Consider the following 13485-nt stretch of genomic DNA (forward strand, 5'->3'; position numbering starts at 1 on the left):
CTCTCCTCCTGTGTGGTGTAGTATATAGAGGAGGTGCCGCCTCTCCTCCTGTGTGGTGTAGTATGTAGAGGAGGTGTCAGCTCTCCTCCTGCGTGGTGTAGTATATAGAGGAGGTGCAGGCTCTCCTCCTGCGTGGTGTAGTATATAGAGGATGTGCAGGCTCTCCTCCTGTGTGGTGTAGTATATAGAGGAGGTGCCGCCTCTCCTCCTGTGTGGTGTAGTATATAGAGGATATGCATACTCTCCTCCTGTGTGGTGTAGTATGTATAGAGCAGTGATGGCGAAACTTTTTGAGACCGAGTGCCCAAACTACAACCAAAATCCACTTATTTACCGTGAAGTGCCAACATTGCATTTAAAGCGGTAACTTATTGCTCCCTGTTCTTCAACATCATCCAATTGTATTGGCTCTCCTAAGGCCACCAATGCAGTTGAAAGAAGGTGGGCACATTCAGACCATCATTGTAGCTTCTCTCCAAGAAGAACGGTGGGTCCAGCAGGATGACCTCCAAAGACAATGGAGTTCAGTCCACACCTTCTCACTTTTCCTGCAGTTTCAAACAACCAGTGAAGTGTTCCTTTAAAATAGCTCTGAGAGCAGCATCCCTCAAGTTGTTTGGAACTGCAGAAAGATTTGGTGGATTTGGTCCTGTTTGGTGAAATTGGAGCCATGGCCTGAGTGCCCACAGAAAGGGCTCCGAGTGCCACCTCTGGCACCCGTGCCATAGGTTCGCCACCACTGGTATAGAGGATGTGTCTGCTCTACTCCTGCGTGGTGTAGTATAAATAGAGGATATCCAGGCTCTCCTCCTGTGGTTGGGGACAGAACCTCTACTAGCTGCTTAACACCACCAGATAGCAAATAAATTAGATAATTGCTTATTTTTGCTTAGTGCAGAGTCATGCAAAAGTTTTTATACTTTACAGTTGTACTTTAACCTTAGCACATAAATGAATGGCACTAGATGCTTCTGACCGATTTTCGCATTAAGTCTTTACTACTAGAACACCAATTCACAAGAGCCAAAATATAAATTTTTATGTATATTATAAAAAAAAAAATGCTAGCGGAGGAGTATATTGTTATATTATTGCAGTCTCCCCTTTGTTGTTCAGACAAGATAATACACTACTAATATTAGGCAAGGGCACACTACTCCTCCATCATGCACCATTGGTGGAGATAACATACACTTTTTTTTACAATTTAGGTCCACCCTATAAAGTGCTGAAACATTCACCATATACCTAAACCCAGCACAGGGCTGTATGAGCAGGTCCAAGTGCACTTCAGCTCAATGAGACCTATGTGCTGTAGGGACTTGCTTATGGTGCATCCAGATACACAGCACAGAATAATATATATATTATAGTATATGTGTGTACATATATATTTCTATATGTATCCACTGAATGAGCAAGGAATATGCAAATAAGTTTTCCTGTGTGGAAAGAAGTCAAACTATCTCCTTAGTGCCCTCATACACATCAATGCCCGACTTTCAGGAAGACTATTATCCCATCCCAAGTTATAAGTCAAACAAATAAATATTTTCCAAAGAGACTTCCAAATGTAGACAACGCCGGTCCAGTGCAGTAGGTAACTGGTTTGCATATTCCATGCAGACTAACAGCTAGCACACACCTTCATAGCTTCTCTCACACAGCTGTAGTTTCCCGGGATGTGACGACTTCCTGGACAGCAAATTATGGAGCAGTTGCCATCCCTACCTCTTTCTTTATGGTCATTGGCTCGTGTGCATGTAGCCTTGAATATAGCCTTCAGTATAAGGGGCATTGCATCACTGTACCCCGTAAGCCTCATATTCTTCTTTACACGTCTCTGACCTCGCCATAGCCATCTATTCTTATGAAGGACACTTACTGGTACACCTATTATTATTTTTAATCTTTATTACCCATTCAAATTTGCTGAAAGTTTCTCTTTTTACCACAATGAAGTATTCTCCCTATGCTGTGTATCTGGAAGTCTATAAAGGTGGTCTGTTGTGTATTATTTTTCCTGACTCAAATTTACTAATCTGATCACCACATCTCCCTTTTCCCTAATTAGACAAGACCATTCAATTATACAAGACGCATCTACCACCCTGGGTTAGGAGAGCCGTGCGTTTCGCACTCAGGAGTGGCAGAGTTCACAACTCACTATGATGCCAAAGAAGGCAAGTAAGGACTGAGCACATGGGATTCAAGTGCTGCTTCACCGCATATAAATAGCACATGATCTAAAAATACCGACTCCTTTTAAACTCAACCCTTGTGCGAGTTAATTTGGGGACAATGTTGACTTTATCTTAAGTTTTACTTTTCTGCAACGTTAACTGAACGACTGTAAATCATGTGTTGGACTGTTTGTATTTAATGGGCTGTGGCCTCCAAAACACAAGGGAAATTTCAAGGAGTTTGCATTGCAGACAACTATGGTGACTATAGGCCAGTGTACTGACATTGCCCCCTACTCTCCCACTAGGTCTACGTATAGCTGTAGACATAATGTATAGTTGGGTGACCAGTGGCCGACTATGGTGTCAACCTTTCCAAAAAGAATCACAGCCATCAGATAATAAGACACTCCGTCCCAGAACAATTTTATCTGGCCAATTTCTGTCTAACAGATCTGATTGAAATCAGTCTCATGACCCACAAAACTAACTTTCAATATATAAAACCATGCCTGACTAACCCAACCACCGCAGCAGGCAAAACATAGCCTGAAAAGAGACAAAAGGCAACATAATAAGGAACAGGTATTAATATAGAATAAACATCAGATGATCCAAAATATCTGCACATGTAAAATGCCAACTCTGACCATCACAATGCCCAAGCCTGACAAGGTCAAAGATATAAAAGCTAGACAGTCAAAGGTGAATTCCTACTGGATGGGTGATAAAATAACAGTGATCTGATTTGTTGGCACCCCATGAAATGAACACAGGGAACCTCAGTCCTCATCTTATACAGGTCCAGAAGCCAAAGCCACAAGCCTGATGGGACTGGTGATAAGGCATCTACCCTGCCTCTCTATTTCAACAGCAGACTAACAACTGGACCCCGACTGATCCATCACATATACAGGGAACAGATGGTAAATTCTTCAGCCTGAACAAACTAAAATACCCCCCCCCCCCCCAAAAAAAAAAAAAAAAAAAACCACACAACACACCATGAAAAAGTGTTTCAGCCACCAGGAATGTAATTTTTTGCTGGTGAAAGGTTCCAACAGCCTATGCTCTACAGATATTATATATAGCTTTGTCAGTATTCTCAACATGTGAATACTTTGTAAAAGTTTATTTCACATTACCTGGCTCCCTGCCAGCAGTAAGTGGTGGTGATGGAGGAGAGGGTTGTCCAGCCACAGCTGATTGTGTGTCAGTCTCGTGCATTCTTCCCCTCTCCCACATCAACCCCTCCCTCTGCACATGACAGGAAGGGGGAGGGTAAAAGCTAGATACATTTGGAGGAAAGGTAAAATGTATCAAAAGAGACACAGGCACCTGCAGCATAGCATAGACTATTGGAACCTATCACAAGCTAAAAGTTACATTTCTGCAATCCCGGTGACGGGTTCAGTATAAATTCGTAACGAAGACCTCAAATTTTACACACAAAACATCTAAAAATTGGCCAATGGGGCAGATTTATCAAGTTCCCAAAAGAAAGAACAAGTTACACTAGACAGCAGCCTTATACCGATGCCGAATGATAGATCTGCTTAAGCACAAGACCCAGTCTAGTCCTACTTTGCGCGCCCCCCCCCCATTAGTTGGCTTAGGTTTTGCTAGAAAAACACACCAAAAGTCTGGTGCATGCGAAACATTTCAGACATTTTGCCTCCTATAAAGTCGCATAAGCAAAATTGTGGCTAAAAACCCTTAACTGTTTTGGACAAATTAGGGCAGAACTCTTCAGTAAACAGATGGGCTGCCTGCAATTTGGAATAATTATTTTGGGTTCATAAGCCAAGGTTGGTCTAAAATATTGTGCTCAAAAGTTTCCATACCCTGTAGAATTTTGGCTCTTGGCCTTGAATGAGGACTCAAAAACTTTATTCCAATCATTGTTAGTGGCTGGATGAAGCCATTTATTGCCAAACAACTATTCTCTTCTTATAACCAAAAAAAATGTCCAAATGATCATAGGGAGGAATGAAAGACAAAATTCTGTTTATAAATGTAAATGGAATGTAGACTTAACTCACAGCTTTAGTCTACATTAACACGTTGTATGTCCTCTGTACCGCAGTACGGCGGGCATACATCGGCGCCGGGGAGAGGAGGAGGGGGGGGCTCACCCAGGCCCCTCTCCACAGAGTAACCTAGGGCCCCGGCGCTGCAGTCCATCAAAGATAGGACATGTTCATCTTTCTACAGGCTACAAAACGGTGCGGTGCCGTGATGACATGCTGTGTATGGGGGACGTATGGACGTCCCCCATAAGTTCGTGTGAATGTAGCCTTAGAATAGCACCTTCACCATTCTGTACACAAAGGCTGAGGCCTGTAAAGACAGTCCCCGGGTTACGTACAAGATAGGTTTCATAGGTTTGTTCTTAAGTTAAATCTGTATGCAAGTTGAAACTGTATATTTTATAAATATTTTTCCTGATTAAAAAAAAAAAAAAAAAAAATGTTTTGCCCCAGCGACCATTGGAGTTTCTAAATTTTCAGCTGTAATGGGACCAAAGATTATCAATAATACTTCATTACAGATACTCAACAGCTGATCATTGCAGTCTGGGACTATAGCAAACCATCCAGAGAGCTTCAGAGGTCACAGGGGTCCGTTTTTAAATAGGGATCGTCATTAAGTCGGGTGTCCTTAAGTAGGGGACCACCTGTAATAGCCTCAAGCAGTTGAGCACTGTCCATGTGTTGTCACTGCTGTACCCATTATATACAGAAACCATGGGTGGTCATAGGTGAGATGTTAGACCAGCTCCTGCCTTGAAACCGTGTCCTGGACAATCCTTTTACTGTTCTGTGTATGATGACATTAGGGAAGGGTTATACTATAGAAGTTATACAAGTCTGAAGAGCAGCTTATCCAGGTGTACACGAATATCTGCCTCATACACACACACACCTATAAAAGGTGAGTAATAGCAGTAACCCTGCACCTTTGACTCCTTAAATGGAGTAGAATACAGGCCGTTCCCGGGTTACGCACAAGATAGATTATTTAGGTTTGTTCTGAAGTCGGATCTGTATAACTGAAGTTCCAGACAATGTCGTTTTTGGCTCCGAGTCAAAAACAGATCCAAAAAATTTTGCTGTAATGTGAACAAGGATTATAAATGTTTATTACAGACACCTTACAGCTGATCATTGCATCCTGGGGACTAGAGTAACATCCAGAGAGCTTCAGAGGTCAGTGGGGTCTTCTGTAAGTTGGTTTCCTTAAGTAGGGGACTGCCTGTAGACTGCTCAAAAACATAGAAGGGAACACTTAAACTGTATGTAACTCCAAGTCAATGACACTTCTTTAAAATCATTCTGTCCAGTTTTGAATCAACGCTGATAGTGAATCAATTTCTCCTGCTGTTGTGCAAATGTAACAGAAAACAGGTAGAAAGGCAACCGCTATAAAGGATCGGTTCTAAAGTTGGGGACGTGGAACATTTCTATGTTCTCATCCTTATTGGTCGTTTTGGATAATTCTGCATTTTGGTCAGCGCTCCTCACCCCTAGAGGTAGCATATGCATCCTACAGACGTTTCTGAGGTTGTGCAGCTCATCCATGCAAACTGCAGCAAGAAAGTTAGCTGTGTCGTTCAGCGCAGTGTTCAGAGCATGGAGTCATTACAGTACCAGAAGACATGGAGGTGGCCTAGGAGGGAGGCGACCAGGCAGCAGGACTCATATCTCCATCTCTGTGCAAAGAAAGACAGGAGAAGAACCCTGCAGAATGACCTGCAGCTGCCTCTAATATCCATGTGTCTGCTCCTACCGTCAGAAACACTCAGTGAGGGTAGTGTGAGGGCACAACGCTGGCAAATCTATGTTGGGCTGTAAGCAGAGCAGGGAGATTGGCATTTGCCAGAGATTTGACATTGGTGCCCTGTGCTCCCTGTGTGTATGAGAGCAGGTACACACTGAACACATTTGACAGTCTGGAGACGCCATGGAGAACGTTTTGTTTTCAACTTCCTGCATGTCTGGCAGTAGGTCAGTGACGATATGGGGTGGCATTTTGGTGGAAGGTCACTGAGCCCTCCATCATTAGGTATCAGGATAAAATTCTGAAACCCATTGTGAAACCACATGCAGGTGCAGTGGGCCCAGAGTTCCTTCTGATACATGACACCGCCAGGCTTCATGTGGTTGTAGTGTCTGTTGTACAATGTCATATCACATTGTACAACAGACTGCCCAGGGGTTGACTAATGCTTTAATTTCAGGTCTGGGAGGAGATCAAACATCTGTAGCCTGATCAGGAGCATACCCAGGTGTTTTAAGAAGGTCATACAGGCACGTGGAGGCCACACACACTACTGAGCCTGATCAGGAGCATGTCCCGGCATTGTAGGGGGGGGCATACAGGCACGTGGAGTCCACACACACTACTAAGCTTGATCAGGAGCATGTCCAGGCGCTGTAGGGCCACACAAACTTCTGATCCACATTTCCTTGTCTTAAAATAAGGTTTTACACTTTGATCTCGAGTAGGATTCCAATCCAGACCTCATTTTGATTTTCATTTTTATGCTTTATTGTTCCAAAACGCTTGGACTATGTAATGAATGAGATATTGCAACTGGAATATTTCATTGAGATCTAGGATGTGATGTTTAGGTGTTCCCTTTACTTTTTGAGCAGTGCATTATGTAGTTTGATCTTGATGGGTTTCATGACTATCCTGGTCACAGTGCTGCACTTGTGTGCAGAGAGAACTAAGTTTACAGTCCGTCTCTTAAAGTTACGGCGCTCCTCACGGTGAACGATTACAGAGCCCGTGCCAAGTGCTCCTTAATTGCCTGGTGATACACTGGGTTCATTTGAGGTCTGAACCGAGCACAAGTTCTGCTGCTATGAATAGCTGAAAAGTTAAACCATCGGGAGGATGAAAGAAAAAAAAAAATATAGGGCTGTTTCCTGCTTCAACTTTCTCCAACATGCAAGAAAAGTGATCAATTTACCTCGTGACCATCACAGGAGAATCTGTTAAGTACCGCCTGGCTTTGCGGCCTCAACAGGTTGTTTCAAGAGAAATCACTTGATATTTTATTTTTAAGATCTATTTCAAGCAATGTGATTGGTAAAACGTGTGACTCTCCAGCTGTTGCGAAACCTACGGAAGCACACCATGAAAACTACAGACAGCTGTGTCATGCTGGGAGCTGCGGCACTACACAAGCTGGAGGGCCCTGGGTTGTGGAGCCGCCTATACGCCGTTACTACATATAACTACAATAAATGTTATCCTATCACCATATACATGGCAAGCATGCACACGTTTTAAATTCTGAGATTTCTGATAGGTCAGGGTGCAGTACAGTATTGAGCGCCATATAACCTGGTTTATGAACTTCTTTCAGAAGATGTATGCAGACCAATACATTTCATGGCGGGGGCAAGAGGATGAACTCAGAAATATTCCTTTTAACAAAGGTCTAGGCAGTAAATCAATCACCTCCCCTTTGAGGGCTATGTCATCCTCCACCCTGCAACATTTGCTGTACTAACAGGTGACTGCCCCTTTTGTAATCCAGAAATACACCAGGAACAGTTGTCAACTCCTAGTCACCAGTGCTCATCACCTGCTACAAAAGTTATAAGTAGGGGGTGATGCCAAACTTCTTCCTCCTCCAGGGTGAAAGGCAACAAAAAAAAAATAAATAAAATTTGAGTCATCCTATGGCAATTCATTTACTTTTACAGTGTTTTTGGGGAATCATAGGTCCACCCCATCAATTTAATATGGGGGTGGGGGGGGAGCGGCTCTGAATCTTCCAAAAAAAGATTCAAGGCATCTCCTACAAAGAAACTTTTGCCATATCAGAAATGTCCCAATAGATTACAGATGGTATTAAACTGATACTTCTGTTACATTCGTTCCTTTACCTTGGGCTCTTCAAATGGAGACTAATGGCATAAGACAGGACAAGAAATATTGTACATTTTGCTATATTAGGAATGTCCATAGGTTTGGCTCATTTACAGGCTGGTGGATCCTATTACTTCATACATTTGGATGTTAAACTGGTTTTTTTTTGTCACTTTGTATCATTTGGAGAATCTCGAAGTTCTGCGATGTCAGTCTACTACAATCTACTACTCAGGACCCATCACATTTGACCCCATAGCTGTAAGAAGCGTGGGTTGCTTAGACTTTTACCCTTGTTGTGTACTCATCTTCAGACCCGCTGATAAGATACTAAGGCATTTCACAATTCTGAACACTTTCCTTTAACAGCACAGTATTACAGGCCGCAGACTTGGGACTCAAATAAGCGACCTCCAGCCAGGTTACACCACACTGACCAGTCCAGACTAAACAGGTTGTCTCATCTATACACAATGTAAACACATTCCCACATCACTTGCTCAATGAGTCTAATAGTCAGGGCAAGGTTTGGATGAGACCGGTCTGGACACGGGGCCCATCATACATTTCTACTCTCAGTAGTGATCCCTAAACTCAGAGGTGGGCCTGGAGAAAAATTTAAGAGAATAGGAAGATTCAACACTATACAGGCGGTCCCCTACTTAAGGACACCCGACTTACAGACAACCCATAGTTACAGACAGACCCCTCTGACCTCTGGTGAAGCTCTCTGGATGTTACTATAGTCCCAGGCTGCAATAATCAGCTGTAAGGTGTCTGTAATGAAGCTTTATTGATAATCCTTGGTCCCATTACAGCAAAAAATGTTAAAACTCCAATTGTCACTGGGGCCAAAAATTTTTTTGTCTGGATCTATAATTATAAAATATACAGTTTCGACTTGCATACAAATTCAACTTAAGAACAAACCTTGGGACCCAATCTTGTACGTAACCTGGGGACTGCCTGTACAGTGCAATGCCCAGGATAAAGCAGCACATAGAGCAGGTATCATAATTAATCTGTTAACCTATTTTCTAGGAATTTATAACAGCTATATGTATAGATGTATAACCATTGATTTACAACATTACAGAATCTCCCCCACATAGAGCCATTCGGCCTAAGTTCACACTGTACCAAGGCCAAATACCATGTGTGAAATTGATCACTGGAGGTACAGTTTACTGAAGTCTGGTGCTCTGTCCATTTAGGACACATTGTGAGACTCCCACATGGCCAAACCAAGTCTTCTTATAGGAGAAATACAGCATCGCTTCTCAATACGCCACCAGATAGTGGTCACATATACAGCATCTCACTTTCCAGCTGTGTTGCAATGCACAGAACTCACATGTATGTAAAAAATATTTCATCCAAGAAGAGAAGGGAAGCCTACTATCCATATTATTTCTTTATATGTCACAGTAGCCCAATTTCTACTTTACGTGATATAGTCAGAGTACAGGCTAATACATTTTGAACTAGAGCGGCGGTGGGTCATACTACTTTCCTATCAGATGTACCTTAGATGATATCCACATCTAAATGTAGACATTAGGCTCACATCGAGTCATCGGCTGACTAAGCCCAAGCGTTCAGGCCTACTCATAATGACAGATCTGAGTCAAATAGTAGGAAATATTTATAGACCATCTCTACAATCATTATCCAGCATAAAAGTAACAAGATGGTGATTCAGGAGCAGACTGACCACCCATCCCCAAATACACAGCCATCAACTCTTCCACCATCAATCCTTGGCAATGGGAGTCTATTTTACATGGAATTAAAATTTTCAACATAAAATGGTCAATGTGGCTAGAACATTTCCCAAAAGCCACAGCTATGTAAGGTGATCGTGCCCAATACAACTTTAAGGACATTACTTGGAATACCATGGAAAGTAGTGAAACTTTTCTTGAAAGATGAGTGCTCGGGAAGACGTGTAAGGGGGACCACATTGAGGAAAAAATTATCCTTATGCTGTTATATGCTACCCAGACACACATTATCTTCTCCTGGTTGCCAATGCATAGTGGAAACCCTATTCCACACATCACTATACCCAATACAACCGCCTTGGCTCAAGCACAGACACACACACACACACATCGCTATTGCCTGGCAAAAGACACAAACCTCTAGGCGTACCGCGTCTCAAACACACAGACATCCACATTGCCCCACTATGGCCTAGGGACACACAGACATCCATATTGCCCCACTATGGCCTAGGGACACAGACATCCCTACTGCCCCACTATGGCCTAGGGACACACAGACATCCCTACTGCCCCACTATGGCCTAGGGACACACAGACATCCCTACTGCCCCACTATGGCCTAGGGACACACAGACATCCCTACTGCCCCACTATGGCCTAGGGACACACAGACATCCCTATTGCCCCACTATGGCCTAGGGACACACAGACATCCCTATTGCCCCACTATGGCCTAGGGACACACAGACATCCATATTGCCCCACTATGGCCTAGGGACACACAGACATCCATATTGCCCCACTATGGCCTAGGGACACACAGACATCCCTACTGCCCCACTATGGCCTAGGGACACACAGACATCCCTATTGCCTTACCATTGCCCAGGTACACACAAACATCCCTACTGCCCCAGCAGGGCCAGGACAGAGACTTGCATTTCTATAGCCATAACACGGCACCAAGACACAAACATCCCTATTGCACCACCATGGCCTGGGAATACACATACATCCTAATGGCTCCACCAAGTCCCAGGCAGTGTCACACATCCCTCTAGTACCACCAAACACCCTAGTACACACAAACATACACACATTACTATTGCCCCACCATGGTGGAGGCACACACACATCCCAGTTGCCTGTCCAGTGCCACGGCACACACCCCCACCAGGTAACATGGCACCACAGCTTAAAGCCAACAACCTGGCGGCCCAGGGAAACGATCGCAGTCGCAAATGTTGTATCACCACAACACCGATAGTACTGGCTAAGTAAGTATACCAACTTCTGGAAGGCTTCTTGCCGCAGTGGGTCGGAGGCAGGTGACACGCTGGATCCTTACTGCCCCATTCTGTGGGTAAAGCTGTGAGCATTCTCTGAGGGGGCGCCTCGTCAGAGCTGGATGTAATCACCATCGATGTGTTTCACCAAATACCACAGGCCAGCAGATGAGTCCCTGCAGTAGCAGCGGTAGGTAGTCAGACCCCCGAAATAAAAATAAAAATTAGAAAATAAAAAGGAGGGGGGATAGGGTGGTAGATCCAGGGCCAGGTAGGAGGTGAAGAAGCCTTCTATAGGGGGGATACGTCCATCTATACTCCAGGTCATTAGCGGGGGTCTCTGGCCATGGCTGCTGCTCTCTGTAGCCCTTCACAGCACAATGGATGAGGATGATGAGAGTGATAATCCAGTCATTGAGGAGGAGGATGATGATGAGAAAACCCTGTTCCACCAAGTGCAATAGGCCAGGGCCAGGCCTTATCTTTGGGGAAGCGCATAGACAAGGCACGGGAGGCTCGGCTCCTCGGACCGCCAGTCCAGAGCCCCGGGAGCGAGGGCAAGGTGAACGCGGGTCATGGAAGGTCACGTCCCGGAGACGTCGGCTGCGCAGGGCCGGAGGAGGAGGCGGCCTGTCCCGCTGGCGGGCCCCGCTCAGGCGATCCCCGGGGGCTGTGTACACGATGTCCCGGGCCGCGGCTGCACAATCCCCGGCTCTGGAAACTCTTGTGCTCTCCCAGCTCTGAGGCTCCACACCCTGGGATGTACCACTGCAGCCAGCAGCGCGGGGGGAGCAGGAGGCGCGGCACAGACACAATAATAGGAGACTTCCTCCGGCCCGCCCCCCCTGGCTCGCTTCGGATGTCCCTGCGGCCAGCAGCAGCTCTTATAGAGAGGCAGCAGCAGTGTCGGGCAGTGCTGAGCGCCGAGCCCCGGCCGCCACCATTTATAGTAACGTAAGCAGATCTGTGGCAGGCAGGAGGGGGCGCACTCCCGCCGTGCGCGACCCCGAGGCTTCCGTTTCAAAACGGGCGGGAAACAAAAAAAAAAATCCCACCCAGCGCCCTCCTCCCCCCGATCTATGTGTGAGAGCGGCCTGCGGGGCGGGAGGCGGACAGGGGCCGGAGCCGCTCCCCGGCGATGGCAGGCGGCGGCCGCTGTGCGTACATGCTGGCGCGGAGCTCCCGATGCCTGAGCTGCGCTCTATAAGCCGGGCTGTGTGGGCGGTGAGGAGGAGGAGGGCTCTGCTCTAAACTGACAGAGACATGTTTGATTCTGCTGAGTCACCCGCCCGTCTCTGAGGCGCTCGGCGGACGTGTCCAACTGCGGGCGGGCGGGAACACGAGAGAGAGGAGGAGGGGAGGCCAGCGCTGCCCCAAGCTGCACCAACGCCTTAGCAACAACACGCCGATTGGCTGGCGCGCACAGCGGGAACGAGATACAGTGAGCCGCTATTGGCGGAGGAGTCAGGCTGGCGAGCGCTGATTGGCTGCTTTCACAGGGACTCCGTGAAGCAGCTGATAAAGCAGCAAGTGAAACAGGCGCAACCATGGGGGAGTTTAGGAGGAGAGAAGCTGATCTGACAGTGTAATGTACGAACACCCAACACTGCCAGGAGAGAGGGGCCCAACACACTGCCAGGAGAGGGACCCAGCACCCTCATAACACACTGCCAGGAGAGAGGGGCCCAACACACTGCCAGGAGAGAGGGGCCCAACACACTGCCAGGAGAGAGGGGCCCAACACACTGCCAGGAGAGAGGGGCCCAACACACTGCCAGGAGAGAGGGGCCCAACACACTGCCAGGAGAGAGGGGCCCAACACACTGCCAGGAGAGAGGGGCCCAGCACCCTCATAACACACTGCCAGGAGAGAGGGGCCCAACACACTGCCAGGAGAGAGGGGCCCAACACACTGCCAGGAGAGAGGGGCCCAACACACTGCCAGGAGAGAGGGGCCCAACACACTGCCAGGAGAGAGGGGCCCAACACACTGCCAGGAGAGAGGGGCCCAACACACTGCCAGGAGAGGGACCCAGCACCCTCATAACACACTGCCAGGAGAGAGGGGCCCAACACACTGCCAGGAGAGAGGGGCCCAACACACTGCCAGGAGAGAGGGGCCCAACACACTGCCAGGAGAGAGGGGCCCAACACACTGCCAGGAGAGAGGGGCCCAACACACTGCCAGGAGAGAGGGGCCCAACACACTGCCAGGAGAGAGGGGCCCAACACACTGCCAGGAGAGAGGGGCCCAACACACTGCCAGGAGAGAGGGGCCCAACACACTGCCAGGAGAGAGGGGCCCAACACACTGCCAGGAGAGAGGGGCCCAACACACTGCCAGGAGAGAGGGGCCCAGCACCCCCATAACACACACACACTGCCAGGAGAGAGGGGCCCAAC

At 46.9% G+C, this 13485-nt stretch overlaps 1 protein-coding gene across 3 annotated transcripts in view; it reads right to left on the reverse strand.

The window, feature by feature from the left end:
* The window catches only part of LOC140134608 (dual specificity tyrosine-phosphorylation-regulated kinase 1B-like), a 49598-nt gene that overhangs the window by 15588 nt on the left and 20525 nt on the right, over positions 1 to 13485 (reverse strand). Inside the window, exon 1 of one of the 3 annotated variants that reach the window (XM_072155046.1) lies at positions 11088 to 12415. The exons of 1 other annotated variant lie outside the window; for it this stretch is intronic. In XM_072155046.1, the coding sequence (XP_072011147.1) occupies positions 11088 to 11217 (130 nt within the window). In that variant the 5' untranslated portion in view covers positions 11218 to 12415. Of the gene's footprint in view, positions 1 to 11083; positions 12416 to 13485 lie in introns of those variants that run through there. One more of the 3 variants, XM_072155049.1, reaches the window with a different exon arrangement.

The sequence above is a fragment of the Engystomops pustulosus genome, chromosome 6, assembly GCF_040894005.1.
Source record: "Engystomops pustulosus chromosome 6, aEngPut4.maternal, whole genome shotgun sequence".
NCBI classification, from domain to species: Eukaryota; Metazoa; Chordata; class Amphibia; order Anura; family Leptodactylidae; genus Engystomops; species Engystomops pustulosus.